Source organism: Aquarana catesbeiana, linkage group LG09 (genome assembly GCF_042186555.1).
Source record: "Aquarana catesbeiana isolate 2022-GZ linkage group LG09, ASM4218655v1, whole genome shotgun sequence".
Lineage (NCBI taxonomy): Eukaryota > Metazoa > Chordata > Amphibia > Anura > Ranidae > Aquarana > Aquarana catesbeiana.
In genome coordinates, this window is record NC_133332.1 from 221,881,885 (window position 1) to 221,898,094 (window position 16,210).

Sequence of the window (16,210 nt, forward strand, 5' to 3'; positions counted from 1 at the left end):
TGTATTAGGAGGAGAGGAGAGGTCAGTGTATCTTGATGTCTCTGTATTAGGAGGAGAGGAGAGGTCAGTGTATCCTGATGTCTGTGTATTAGGAGAGGAGAGGTCAGTGTATCCTGATGTCTGTGTATTAGGAGAGGAGAGGTCAGTGCATTTTGATGTTTGCGCATTAGGAGAAATATAGAGATCAGTTTCCTGATGTCTGCATATTAAAGTGATACTAAACATACAGTTTAGTTTACATTATCCCTTCTATTTCTGTAAATACAGTAAGTAACTTTTTCCTAATCGATATATACAGCTGTCACAGCCTGTCTGCAGGAAAATATAAGCAGGGGGAGCTTCTAGCCCTCTGCTGCTGGTCATATGTTAAAAAAAAATAGCTTGTGAGATACAAAAGTTAGTCAAAATAAATAATTCATATCAATAACCTGTTTTAAATTGTCATACAAATCTATATTTTAAATCAAATCTTTATTATTTTTTGCCAATAACATGGTGTGGGCAGATTTCTGCCAGTCACAGGCTGTATCATGCCAAGCCCCTCCAGTCTGTGGCTTAGAATAAGAGGGAGGTGAAACCTCCATTCATTTACATGTAAATCCCGCCCCCATTGTGATTAGCTGGTTAGTGGGCATGGAAGAAGAGGGAGAGTGGACTGTCATTTACCACTCTGTATATGCCCACATTTGTGACGCTATAGCCACATGGGCTGCTCAGATGTGATAGGGAGGAAATATTTAGCAGAAATTTACTGAAAACTGAGCATGTGCAGAGCTGCCAACACTGCTCTGCAAAATCTCTAGCTGAATTGGGGACTTGGAGAATACAGAAAACAAAGCTTATAGTGAGTATGGGCAGCATGTAATACAGCATTTATTGATAGTGTTTTATGATGTAGGTTTAGTGACACTTTAAGAGAAGCATAGAGATCAGTGTCCTAATATCTGTGTATCAGGAGAAGCATAGAGATCAGTGTCCTAATATCTGTGTATTAGGAGATGTTTAGAGGTCAATGGATCCTGCTGTCTTGGTTTTAGGCTGGGTGGGAAATCACACCCTCGTTTGGAGGTTAGAGAACATAGCATTTGTATAGAACAACAACATTTATAAAACATGTATTATTGATATTCTTCCTCTTTTGCATATCTTATATTTTTGAAATTTGTCTACAGATCCTGAACATCTTGGAAAAGAAAACTAATTAGAGACTGTGTGGGAGAAAAACACAGGAAGAGTTTGTGGGATGCAGAGAATCCAAGAAGACATCCAAGAATCCAAGAGGAAGCTGAAGACTAAATAAAAAATAAGAATGGCCTTCTCCATTCCGTTCAAGCCTCCATATCTGAGGAGTTAGTCATCAATGAGTGGTATTCCATATCGAAAGCCTACGAGTTGTTTATCCCTGTCTGATTTAACCTTACTTGGCCAATGTTGAGTTAAGGAGTCTGAAATCCTCTTCAGGTTCACTGGACACCCTTAGGGTCATATTGAACTTTGTATTCACTTGGTTCCCAAAAGCTGGAGCTGTAAAATCAGTTCTTACAACCTTCCTGTGTTCTGGTGGCAAATTTACCTTTTCATGGTCACACTCTGGACCAAAACACTGGACTTGTGGCTGCTGAAGACTTAGCCATTTAAGCATGGCAGCTGGAGTGGCTACATGGCTTCCCTTTGCTCGAGCAGCAGCAGTAGGATGGCTACCTCTTGCAAAGAAGCCTATGCCCAAGCCCCCAAGTGACAAAGGGAAAAAAAACGATGAAATACTTGTGGTGAATGTTAGTGGCCGGAAGTTCCAGACATGGAAAAATACTCTGGACCGATATCCAGACACCTTACTGGGCAGCACGGAGAAAGAATTCTTCTTCAACCAAGAGACACAGGAATATTTTTTTGACCGTGATCCTGAAATGTTTAGGCACATTCTTAATTTCTACCGGACAGGCAAGTTGCATTATCCACGGCATGAATGCATCCAAGCCTTTGACGAAGAGCTGTCATTTTATGGCATTATCCCAGAGATTATAGGAGACTGTTGTCTAGAAGAATATCGTGACCGAAAAAAAGAAAATTTGGAGAGGTTAGCGGAGGACACTGAAGCTGAAATAGGTAGTGATGCCCCTCTTCCTCCCAACAGCACTTTTCGTCAGCGATTGTGGAGGGCTTTTGAAAATCCTCACACCAGCACTATGGCCCTTGTTTTCTACTATGTTACTGGATTTTTCATCGCTGTGTCAGTGATTGCCAATGTGGTGGAGACGGTGCCTTGTCGTCCACCAGCTGGGCGCCTAAAGGATCTGCCCTGTGGGGAGAAATACCAGTTAGCCTTCGTTTGCATGGATACAGCCTGTGTCCTTATATTCACTTTTGAGTACCTCATGAGACTTTTTGCAGCCCCAAGCCGTTGTAAGTTCATGCGCAGTGTTATGAGCATCATAGACGTGGTGGCCATAATGCCATATTACATTGGCCTGGTCATGCCAAACGAGAATGTGAGTGGTGCCTTTGTGACATTACGTGTTTTCCGAGTCTTCCGGATCTTCAAATTCTCCCGGCACTCTCAGGGGCTTCGGATCCTTGGGTACACCTTGAAGAGCTGTGCCTCTGAACTTGGCTTTCTTCTGTTCTCCCTCACCATGGCCATTATCATTTTTGCCACTGTGATGTTCTATGCCGAGAAGGGGACAAGTAAAACGAAGTTCACCAGCATTCCTGCTGCCTTCTGGTACACCATTGTTACTATGACAACACTGGGGTGAGCCATGTGACTTTTTATTTGCCTTGATATGATTATTGCTAAGGCAACCAAAGAGTGGGCCATGTGATCTTTCCTATGAAAGATACCAGAGTTACTATGACAATTCTAGGATGAGTCACTAGATACCATGAACATGTTGGGATGTTTCTCAGGGGGCTGTGCTGTATAAAGCAATTATTAGTCAACTGTGAAAAATAGTGTTGTTGTGCATTAAAAGCCTACACAATCTAGGCTTCTGTACTGCCAAGTGGCCATTATTCTTTCTGTAACTATGTGTAGGAGGGTACTATTTCCAGAAGCAGTGTGTCACAGTAGCACCAAGTGCCCTGTAGTTATGGCAGGTCTTGGGAAGTCAATTTCATCCAGATTATTATTTTTTCTTTTTTTTTTTTTTTTTTTTTTTTTTTTTTTAGATTGTGGATGTGCAAAGTGACAGAATTTATATAAATCTAAGAATGTTCACTGCCAACTGTATATTGAATGAAATAGGTAACATAAGCACTATACAATGTTTTATGTCTAATGGACAATGTAAAATTAGGAAGCATCCTGTACCACACTCTACCTATAGCCCTAATATCAATGCAGTGTGGATGGATATGTGAACAGCTGCATTTTTAACTGCCCTTTTCTTTGTGATAGATCACCTTTATAAAAACAAAAAAATACGCCTAAAATATAGGTTAACTTAGTAAAAGTCACAAATATATTTCATAAATATGTATCCAAAGGTGCATACATCTATACAAACATAGATATTTGCCCTTAATCCAATATTAAGCTACGTTCTGGATATCGTTCTCAAATATCAAACATTTAAAAGCACAAGTGCACTTTGTGATGAAAAATCAGTACTGCTCCTACCTAGCATCTGCAGCCAAAAAAAAAAAAATATCTCAGTAGCAAAAAAAAAAAAAATCTCAGCAGGGCACTGTGCTTCTGTGATGCAGAGAAAAGTATTTTTCGTTTCAGAGGCAATGCAGCGTTTACCAGCTACGAAACGCCATAACTAAGAATTAGACACATGTGCCAAGATTGGACTTGGTACGACTATTCTTGGCTCCTGCTCCCAATTCTAATGGAGAAACAGAGTCCCAGGGCTGGTAAACACTGAAGTGAAGAATAGTGAAGAGGTTCTTTTTCTATATCACAAAGGTACAATGTACACTATATTGCCAAACGTATTGGGACACCTGCCTTTACAGGCACATGAACTGTAAAATTGTAGTAAAGCCCGCTTTGTTATTTTTTTACCTACAGGTAAGCCTATAATAAGGTTTACCTGTAGGTAAAATGAATATCTCCTATATGTGCACCGTTTAGGAGATATTCACCTTGCATGCAGACAGTGACATCACTGGTGCATGCACTCTGTAGGTCCGGCATACCTTCTGAAGGTCCGGCATACTGGCATGCATGGGAGTGACCTCATTGCGGCTCTGGGCAATCACACGGCTGAAACGCACGAACCCGGAAGAAAGACCGGGGGAAGATGTCAGCCCCCTCAGCGGTGATCGGACGTCATGGGAGGGCTTCTTTCTAAGGTAAGTATTCCATAATGTGCTAGTATGCGATGCATACTAGCACATTATACAATTGCCTTACAGGTATTTTTTTTTTTTTTACCAACCGCGGTTTACAATCGCTTTAATGGCATCCCAATCTTAGTCCGTAGAGTTCAATATTGAGTTGGCCCACCCTTTGGAGCTATAACAGCTTCAACTCTTCTGGGAAGGCTGTCCACAAGGTTTAGGAGTGTGTCTATGAGAATGTTTGACCATTCTTGCAGAAGTGCATTTGGAAGGTCAGGCACTGATGTTGGACGAGAAGGTCTGGCTTGCAGTCTCCGCTCTAATTCATTCCAAAGGTGTTCTATCAGGTTGAGGTCAGGACTCTATGCAGGCCAGTCAAGTTCCTCTACCCCAAACTTGCTCATCCATGTTTTTATGGACTTTGCTTTGTGCACTGGTCCAAATCATTTAGTGGAGGGGGGATTATGGTGTGGGGTTGTTTTTCAGGGGTTGGGCTTGGCCCCTTCGTTCCAGTGAAGGGAACTCTTAAGACGTCAGCATACCAAGACATTTTGGACAATTTAATGCTCCCAACTTTGTGGGAACAGTTTGGAGATGGCCCCTTCCTGTTCCAAAATGACTGCGCACCAGTGCACAAAGCAAGGTCCTTTAAGGATAACCTATTATTATAAAACTATGTAAGCAGCCTTAACTGGTTGTTTTTAGGTGCAAGCTCAGGACTATCATGCTCATTTGTGTTTTATTATAGTTAGCCACTGACCCGGAAAAATGATATATCTTCAAAATTCCAACTTTACCGCAGTACCCTCATGCCGCATACACACGAGCGAAACATGTTTCAAATCTTTCCGGCGGACTCCAGTCCGCTCGAAAAGTCCGCTCGCCTGTATGCTAATCCGACGGACAAAAACCGACGCAAGGGCAGCTATTGGCTACTGACTATGAACTTCCTTGTTTAGTCCGGTCGTACGTCATCACGTACTAATAAGTCCGACTTTGGTTGATCGTGTGTAGGCAAGTCTGTTCATTCGGAAAGTCCGTTGAAAAGTCCGCCGGACCAAGTCTGCTGTAAAGTCCGCTCGTGTGTACGCGGCATCACTCTGTGTTAGTGACACCAAACTCAGGATGACAGCCATGGAGCTTGCTACCTTTAAAAGCAAGTCTGTAAAAGAAGCTCCTGTATTTTGCCGTGCGTTTTCATGGGCTCAGCTTCAGGGCTTTCCAAAAGATTAGGAAATTGGCAACTGCAGGGATTTAGCTAACTGTAGAGCCAGGTTCGTAAGATGAATGGATGAAAGGCAAAACTGCTCAGTGGGTACGCTCTCTCCCCGGAGTCATTTTGAATGCTAAATTTTCATGTTTGACTGGAGTGTACGTTTAAAAAAAAAAGCCCAGTAGGCTTAAAATAATTCTCTTTAAAACTCGTGAATGACACTTGGACCTAAGAAAAGATTATGGAAATAATGAAAAATATTTAATGTCAAATTTCAAGCTACATGCATGGGGAAAAGGCCTGGCTCCATTTCTTAATTCATTCCGAAATGTGACCCAGATGAAAATGCTGAAGGTATAATGTCATAATTGCTCTGACGATGTACAAATCATGTCCAAGGCATTTTTGAAGGAAATGTATCTTCTAGTCATTTTTGGTTTAATAAATCTCTCTCAACAACTCAGTGTCAAAGCGCTCCCCCCCCTAGGTCATCATTTCATTACACACAGCTAACTGGGGGACTGATAAGGAATGAGTTACAGCCAGTAAAATGACCTTGCAGTGATAATTCTGATAAACGTCCATGTTCGCAGTGCAGGGGTTAACATCAACGTCCATACTCCATTACGCTTAGCAATATGCTGCGGTAATGCATGATGTTGCAACGTAGGGAAAAACAATGGTAAATACTAATGCAATAACAAAACATTACTGAAATCCTTTGTTGCGGAACTGTAACACATCCATTGCTATGCTTACTTCTCTATAATGCTGATATATATATTATATATATATATATATATATATAATTATATACATATATATATATATATATATATATATATATATATATATATATATATAGTAAATTCTAATAAATGTCTGGGTACAACATATCTATGTGGGAGCAGAGGGTAGGTGCCGTTTCAAAAAAAAAAAGTCCCTGTATGCTACAGTATGGCAGTGAGATTGCCGACTTGCTTGCATCTAAGATTTCTACGTCCATTTTAAATTTTGATGAGGATGGCAAATGGAAGTAAGTTACAGGGATTTTTTTAAAGTGACCGCGCGCGGGAAAAAATTAGGGCGAGCAATGTACCCTGCAAAGGAAGACACAGTGTACTAACCTCTTTAGGGGTTTATGTGTGCTACCTCCCCTCCATTCCAGCACTGCAACTTCTGTCAGTGACTTCCACATTTAACACTTCTGGAAGTGTTGGGTACCTGTGTTCTCCTACCACACAGATGTGGTTCCACCCTTTGACTCCTATGTCATTACAGGATCAGCAGTGAAATAGGAATCATATGATGGAACTAAGCGCATGACTGGGCACACAGGAAACTTTCAATTCTGATGACATTGACAGAGGTTGCAGCGCTGGACAGATGGAAGGTAGGACAAGTGGGCTCCCATAGAGGTGTGTATATAGTATCTTCTTTTTCAGGACAGGTGTATTTTTATTTTTTTCCCTAACAGGGGCGTTTCGAAAAACTGCACCTAGCTAGATGCCTAATTTCTCACAGATTGCAATCCCCTTATTAACAATGGGGTTGATCTTAGAGGTGCACCGAATGGAAATTTTGGTGCTGAAACCAAAAATGCAGGATGCACTTGGCCGAAAACTGAAACCGAAAATTACAGTTTAAAAAAAATATTTATACTTTTATATATAATTGTATTATATTCAATTTTTTAATTAAGATCATACATTTTAATGAATATGAATTTATTGTTGGCCATTATTGGCATCTTTAGCGCAAGAAAAATGCATCCCTTTAAATTCTATGTATGTCTTCACACTGGTCCATTGCACTTCTGTTGTGTTAAATATCCTGCTTGCTGCATTTTTGGTCAGTTGAGAAAAAAAAAACGCACCAAAAACGCACCTTTCCGTTGAAATGCATTGAAAACACAACAAGAATGCATCAATAACGTACTCGTGTTTTTGATGTGGTTTTTGAATCACATGACCTATGAAAAGCAAACTATAAGCGCGGCCATTTTTAGTTGATATGTTTCACCTGCATCTCTAGTTGATTTAATAAAGGTAAATTGTGCACTTTAGGCCCCATTCACACCTAAACAATTTTCTGCATGAAGCTTGTAGCTCTAAAACTCTCAACAAGCCAAATCCTATTCATTTCAGTGGCCCCTGTTCACATCTGAGCGTTTTGTCACCTGAAGCATAAAGCCTGATGCTCAAAGAAGAAGAGCTTCTTTTTAGTAGATTACATAATTCAATAGAAATGCTTGACTTGAGCGCTTTATGAGAATTTTTTCTGCTCAGATAGCAGCTCTCCACCCCTCATTTCCTCTCCCTCTCCTCCCCTTAGTGCTTTCTATTAGCTAAATAAAAACGCCTGAAGCTGTAAAATGCTTGTGATACACTTTTAAAACGCTTTAAAAAAAAAGCTTGTAAAAAGCTGCAAAAAAGCTTAAAAAAAAAGCGAGTAAATTGATACGCTCGGGTGTGAATGGAGCCTTAGGCCCCTTTCACACGATCAGACCGTTCAGGTCCGCCTGTCAGTTTTGACGGCGGACCTGAACGGGCGCTCCATGTTAGTCTATGGAGCGTCGGATGTCAGTGGAGACATGTCCGCTGACATCCGACCCCGTCCGCTAAAAGCAGACGGATGGCTCTACGTCCAGGTCCGTCGCTATCGGATCGGGTGAGATCTGATGAAAACGGCCATGCTGTCCGTTTTCATCCGATCCATCCATAGGCAGCAGCGGCGCCTGACAAGCCCTTCCCCTCTCAGTGAGCAGAGAGGGGCCTGTCATCCGCCGCTCAGCGGAGATCAACGGACAGATCTCCCGCTAAGCCGGCGGACCGAGGCAGGCTCCGTAGAAACGGAGTCCGCCTCGTGTGAAAGGGGGCTTACAAAGTGCAGTTGCAATTTGAAAGACCATTGCTCCAGAGCTTAGTAAATGATCAGAAGCTCTGCTGACTTCCATCACTCAATCATGTGCAAGCAAAAATTCTTTTTTTTTTTAAATTTTCCTTGCATGTGATTGGGTATTCTTTGCAAAGTGAAGCTTTACCTCATTGGATGGCTTCAATAAATCACAGAGGAGAAGGAGAGGATTGGAAGATGGAGGCAGGGTAGGGTATATGCTGCTTTAAGAAATTCTTGAAGGTAACCTGTACAGAGAGATTACGGATGCTGCCTGTTCTTGATTGTTGCCTATCTATCTATAGCATTGATACATTGACTTCAATACGCTTGGGTCTCTGATGTGAAACATGCATTGCCTTCAATTTATCCTGACCTATTAAGGTCTCCATGTAGTTCCAGGTCAATGACCAAGAGGGTACTGAAGCCAGAGACAACTATTCAGCTTGCATTTTCAGAAGGAGATCAGAAATGGTGGCCTCCACATTTCTCTAATTACAGGTTTCTTTTAAATAAGAACACCAAATGCATATAGCAGAAAAAAAAGTTCATTATTATATTAATTTAAAAAAAATGCTCTTTCAATACTACTAGAATGGATACATTTTTAATGTAGTTTTATATTATCTTTCTGTAATATAGCATAGCAGATATCAGACTGAAAATGGCAGCGTGAGCTTTGGTGCATAATGCTGCTACTCTAACAAAAAGCTGCAATAGTGAATGGTGGTGTCACTAGATTATGTGACTGGAGCATGTAAATTATGATTGACTGAAACAAAAACAAATATTATGTTAGGTACACTAATTCACATATATGTATTTCAATGGTTTAGCTGTCTGGCTAAAGTTCCATTTTACATGTAAAAAAAGGCTTTAAACAAAGATTAGATGAGTTGACATTGAGAGTTTTGGTACTAAAAAGCTAAAACATTGTTTCAAAGCTCTAAGTCAGGGTTCTCTAAAGTAATCAATATTAACTCACTAAGCTTTGATTGGACTATCCAAGGGGCTGATAATATGGCTGTGAATCAAAAGGAGATCAGTGACTGCCTGGGCATCAATAAGTGGCCGATCACTGATGGAAAGTTGATTGGAGTCAATTAATTGTTTAAGGTCTCTGTAGAGTTCCAGTCCCTAGTCCTGAAGGTAAGGTGCCTAGCGATGAGACAGTGTTAAACAGGGTTGGATGGTCAGCCGCCAATGAGAGCAGCCTTGAGTTGCCTCCATCAGCTGCATTTCCTTTTCGGCCATGTTCACCAGCGTGCTTTGCATTGTGTATCTGTGACTCTGCATTCCTCCCCATTCCTCACCTGAAACTTAGTGAGTACCCCTGCCTCAAACTCTATTGGAAATCCAGCGAGTACACCGATAGCGATAGGAGTGATATCAAAGAAATGATTGCTATACAGCAATTGTGTTCCTGTATCCCAATCCACCTTGGTATCAGTCCCTATCTTAAATACTGAAACCCACAAGAGGGATAAAAGAGGGAGCAGTGGATACCCAATAGATATAGTGACGTTAGAATAAAGAAAAACAATGTTTATTGGAGTAACATTAAAATAACCCCTTGTGAACAGGGAGACAGTATACTAAACACATATAAAAAGACTAGAACATATCACAGCACCGATGATCCCGGATGCATGGCGACCAGAGCTCCGACGCATTTCGACTGGTTAAGTCTTCCTCAGGGGGGTGGCATCCAATAACGTATTGAGGGACCTCTAGGGTAAATACAGAAGTAGGTATATCAAAAGCAAAAAAAAAAAAGTAGTGCCATATAGTCACATATCAAACATTGAATTAGACTACTCATGTAATGCACTTACGTATTAAATTCAAGAAATGCATCTAGATATGCTGCAGGTCCCCAAGGAAAAAGGTGGCAATGCCATGGAAATATTCCATGTGTCCAAAGCACAAGGGATATAGAAAGACACCCTGAGATGATTGTAAAATTCTAATAACGAACATAAATATGCTATATAGGGGACAAGAACTGTAATAGAGTTCTAAATATAACCAACCAATGCACATTGGCCTAATGTTCCAAAACCTGAACTAATATGTATATATCTCTCAGGAGTGTTGGAGGAGAAAAATATGTGCCCCAAACTGGCAAGCCATCTAGTTTCCACAAAGGATAGGGCTAGAGTGGCCCTATTGCTGAGAAATGATTGCTTTGCATTTTCCAAAAACCAAGCATTGTAACAACCATAATGACAGCTGCTGATACCAACAGAAAGTATCAACCGTCTTCACACGAATATTATTATTCATAAAAATATTATTTAACCACTTGCCGAGCACATAAGCAGCAGTGAGAAAAGTGGGCTTTAATGCCGAGCCACCGCACATATGCGTCTGTGACAGCCTAAGATTTTCACTGCAAGCTGACAACACATTGTCCAAGCTGTCACTGATGCCTCTTGGACATGGCTTTTGATCAGGGGTCAGTGGGATGGGTTCTTGATCATGTGACCAGTGTGAGTGCCAGTTGCAGTGGTCACATGAGTTAAGGTGTTAAAGTACTATTTGTTCAAATACTTTCATATAATAACTGTTTTGGGGTCAATCTGAAACCGTACAAAGGGGTTTGGGGACCTATCCTCCAAACGCAGAGATATCACTAGTATGCTTATCTCATGCAATCCTAGTCAAGTGTTTCATTCAGTTCTTCAGTTTATCATCTTAATAAAATGATTATAATAATTGAATATATCTGATTAAACTCCTAAAGACGCAAACAGCAGACAACACAAGGAGAAAGAGATGTGAAGGCAGGTCATGGCTGTTGTGAGCATACAGCCCAAACAACAAAGCAAAATATGGCAGTTAAGACCTTAAAGAGCCCAGGGCAATTGAATTCTCTCTACCCTTTGAAAATGCAACCCATGGGGATAACCCTGTACCAAAAATGTGACCTTCTCTACATAGGCTTAGTATTGAACAGGGCACCTCTGCTTGTTCTATATTTGAGCACAAGTCAGTGCAGTGTCCATTATTGTTCTATATTATGTGCAGTTTTACAGGAAAAATTACTGCCTTATATAAATTTTACTGAAGGCTTGATGGCTACTATGCTAACGCGAAACTGGCAGGCTAACAAAAACCCTATTTCTGCACTAACCAGACACATTAAGGTTCGTGTTCAAAGACAGAAAAAAATACAGGTTCTGCAGTGCAAATTGGAGCTCCACTGTACAACTTATCTACTGTGCAGGAAGATTGGTATTGACTGTGGTGCTGGGTGAAATTAGTTGGATTCAGAATGATGTCTAGTTATTCTATAGTAAGGAAATCCTCTTAAGCCAACATACGAATGATAAGCAGGCACCAAGAGACTCCAGCTCATATATTCTGTTTCCTAGTAAGTGTTGTAAATAGTAGGTTCTGGTTCCTAAGCTGTAACTAGCCTGCTCCATCTAAAGTGGTTGAGTGCTGGTTGGGGAGATTGTGGAAGCTGCCACTTGCAAATTGTGTATCCCAAATTGTTGCTACAAATTCAAATAAATGGACTCTCGCAATATCCATTTGCCTCCACCTTCGCATCTGTAGTGCTTTGATTTAAGCTCTAGTATTGGATCACCCCTTCTCCATAGCATGTCATAGCTAAGCCTGGTTTTCATTTATCCTGGTCTATGCAAGCTGTGCTGTTAGCCAGCATTATATAGCAGAAGGAGCAGATTCAGAATTCTAAAGGTGTCCTGAACTGTGGGTTAACGGCTCCCCCACTACAGTTATTGGAGGTGAAAGTATTGATGGGATATAGTGAACTCTATCAACATGGTGTAGGGTGGATGATTATATGAGAAGTCAGGTCCTGCCATGATTGGGACCTGTATCTTAAATTAGAACTAAAGGCAAAACTTTTTTTTAATTTTGGATATAGTTATGCCGTGTACACACCTTTTTGACCGGACTGGTCCGACGGACCAAATCCGGCAGACAATCCGACCATGTGTGGGCTCCATCGGACCTGCAGCGGACTTTTTCAGTTGAAAATCTGCCGGACTTTAGATGTGGAACATGTTTCCAATTTGTCCGAAGGACTCGAATGCGGTCGCAAAATCCGTTCGTCTGTATGCTAGTCCGATGGACTAAAACCCACGCTAGGGCAGCTATTGGCTACTGGCTATCAACTTCCTTATTTTAGTCCGGTCGTACGTCATCACGTACGAATCTGTCGGACTTTGGTGTGATCGTGTGTAGGCAAGTCCGTTCGTTCAAAAGTCCTTTGGAAGTCGGTCAAAAGTCCGTCGGAAAGTCCGTCGGACCAGTCCGGTCGAAAAGTCCGCCCGAGTGTGTACGCGGCTTGAGGAAGGGTTATAATCCTTGTAATTTTTTTTTTTTTTTGCCATCTGCGTCCCATTGAGGAGATTTTCCTTTACTTCCTGTCCCATAACCAAAACAGGTAGTGAGAGGAAATCCTCCCAAAGTAAGGGAATCCCTGGGTGTCACTAGGGTAGGAAGATTTCCCCTCTATTCATGTACTGGTGACAATCCATAATTTGATATCTTCTTTTGCTATCACTTTCGGTGATAATGGTAAATAGAACAAATAGAAAGGGTGAATCTCCCTAGCGGGGGAACAGACAGCAATAAAAACCTGATAGGGGTTCTAATCCCTCACCAATCTATCAAAATCTTTAAAAAGTTTTGGCTTTAGTTACACATTAACTATTTAGCAGATCCAGAGAGGACAGCCATTGAAAAACTAGAAAATCCTCACATAATGCAATGCAGTGGAAAAGTGGTAATTCCATTTAGGCTGGGCAATGACAGGTTGAGTCATCTTCCTGTGCCTTATATCTCTTAAATACTGAATGAGTTATATTTGTACTTTCCCCTTTATTATACTTTATTCAGTAGATCCTGCAGCAGAGATAGCTTAAGGCAGAATAGGGGCCTAGACAAGATGGAAGCTGTGCAACACACACACACACCTCACACACACACACACACACACACCTCACACACACACACACACACACACACATTACAGACATGTGATTTTAACCCCAAGCATTTTTCTACCAGTAGAGTCATTAAACATGTCACGTCTATAGGCCATAAGTGTCTGATCCATTGCCTGTGCTTGTCCCACATCCATTTTCTGTTGGAACAATCTCCCTGAAGGAGGCCGACTGTAATAATCAATGTAACAAAAAAAGGCACAGCAGCTCAAGCAGTGCCAGATGTCAGAACAGCCTGCCAAACACCCACCCCATTTTAAAAACCATGGAGATCGAGCCTATGGCTTGCCATGGGCTTCCAATGGCTGTCAGGCATATTTGCATAGCTCAGTGGGCTACAGGTGCCTCCTTCAAGGAGTGCCACAATTAGCTTGAATTTTTGTTTTTAAGTGAGGGGATGGGGGGTGATAGCTGCTACAAAGGATGACAAGCTATTATCCAATAAAAAAAAAATTGTGACAAGTTCTCTAAGCTACATGATTGATTGCTCTCCGAAAAGCAGGTGGCCAATAGGGTTGGGGCTGAATTATAAATATGAGATCATCGCCTGGTCCTGCCAAAAACAGAAGTTACGACTGTCATGTCTGGCTTAAAAATTTGTTAAGCTGTTGCTGTTCTGCCCAACACAGTAACCCAATGTTCTGCCCCTTAACTCAGGGGCAATAGGGGCATGCCATCAATGTGGAAAACTAAGATTTCCTCAGGTGGCACTCGGTAGAGGGCGGCATTGAGACTGGAGTGTCCATGCCACTCTCTGTTCTCACTGAAGCCAAGTAAAATTCCCCTGTAATACACATTACTGAGCTTGTTGCTAGGATGCTAGCACCACCTGCACCATAACAACCAATGTCGCTAGCTGGCCCAGCATGCATACATTCCTACAACCAATGATGCTGCGCAGCCCAACTGCCAGCATCTTAGCAAACAAATACCACACAGCCTTACAGTGTCATTAGTTGCTAGGATGCTGGCAACTGGGCCACAGTATCATTGCTTTCTGTGCCATTATCCTAGGAGTAAAAGTGGAAAGGGGGCAGCAAAAATGGTCTCATAGGGAGGCAAATGCGGGATGGCATCCAGAGTGTCCATGGAACACAATATGGCAGGATCACCAGAAACACTTACTGTTTGGTGGATTATGGGGGGGGGGGGGTCCATCTCTGGCAGAAAGGAACCTAGGCATTCCTTCCAGGCACTTTTACTTTTTATTTTTTTGCTCACTGACCCTCCTTATAATTTGCAAACGTATTGAGGTCTGGCTACCATACGCTGCATAGTGGAACCGTTCAAATGCTAGCTTCATGTTATGGCTTACCATGGTCATCTGACCACAATATTTCTATCACAAGCAGTGAATAAAATAATTGGACATGTTATTCTTTAGCAGGATAGACTGTTTTAGGCGGCAGTGAAGAGCATTAGGATGCTGCACTGGGCTGATCAGTAAATACTAGGCAGGCTTGTAGTTATAAACAAAGTCTTAATGGGTTTCAGATATTTGCATCAACAATCCTGCAAGATCTCCATTATAAAATACAATAAAGGGAAAGTACTTATTTTATTCATGTATTTTATGCTTTTACTTCACTTTTACATAACACTTGGGTGGACAGCTTTCTGTAAATAATCTATTAGCTAATATACTGATCTAATTGCTTTCAGCTCTCACACTGGGACAACAATGAGGGGCATCACCACCAAAAAGTGATAGTTTAGTTACGTGTAGTTTATGGCAAGCTTGATCACATTTTGCCTTCTTTCTAGGAAACTCCAAAGGTGAGATCCCCCCACCGTTCTACCAATTTGCTGTATGACCATTAAAAAGCCATATAATAGTGTCAGGCTCACAGAATCCATCTGCAAGAGAGTGACACATTCATTATGGGACAGCAGGGTTGAATGGAGATACAAATTACATCAGGGAAGTGTCCTGGAGACCCCCTGAAACATAGACAGATAGAGGGCAATTCTAATTCATTGTTGCCCCCCAAAACAGATGTCAGTTTGGGGAAAGCTGAGCTATATTATCCATCAGACTAAAGAGAGGGCAAACTGCAACACCCTATATTATGCAGTCAGCATGCATCATTCATTGGTGCGATTACTCTTATCCGATGACAGGTAAAATCTGGTTACTAATGGTAACAGCACCTCTGTGCTTTTTATACCAAATTATTAATAAGTCCTATTGTGTTACAACATCCAGGAACTGGGTTCACGCATAGCCTGTGTTATTTCTAAATGGAGAGATGAAGTGATGTTTATCCAATTAGTAATGGATTCCTGGAGGAAGGGGCATCTAACTAGAATAACCACACATACTCTAGCTGCAAAAATCAATATATTACCACCATTGTGTTAAACGGCAAAAAGGTGATTTGGGTATCCTTGGTTTACAAGCTCATTGCCTCTCTTTGCTTTTGAAAAGTCTTTGACCCTTTCATTGTCCTTTGTTCCTTTTAATACTAACTGTTCATTCAATGCTGTGTTATTATCTAAGATGGAAGTGTATTACCCATATAATTGGTTAATTTGAAATGAACATTTTACTATCGTATTCATTAATCATGTCATTTGTCTGTGTGGAGAGGTGTGTGAGGGATATAATTGAATGTGTTTTCATGACTAGCATTAATGCATACAGCGGTATGCAGTTGTGTTCTGTAATATAGAAAAACAGAATTGTATTCTTTTTCATGGGCAGTAGTCTCATCACATCTGTGGGGATCAGTTTTGGGGTTATACGTCTATAAATAGTGTAACAGAATTGTGGGGTGATCCAGTGGTGTCGTCATATTAGGTGTGGTGGTCAATTATATAGGGTAGACTTACT

The 16,210-nt window shown here is 41.3% G+C and overlaps 1 protein-coding gene across 1 annotated transcript in view; it reads left to right on the top strand.

Annotated features, from left to right (window-relative positions):
- Positions 1-16,210, top strand: part of KCND1 (potassium voltage-gated channel subfamily D member 1) — a 158,193-nt gene that overhangs the window by 55,803 nt on the left and 86,180 nt on the right. The window contains exon 2 of the mRNA XM_073599791.1: positions 1,173-2,752. Within this exon, the coding sequence (XP_073455892.1) occupies positions 1,641-2,752 (1,112 nt within the window). The 5' untranslated portion in view covers positions 1,173-1,640. The remainder of the gene's footprint in view (positions 1-1,172; positions 2,753-16,210) is intronic.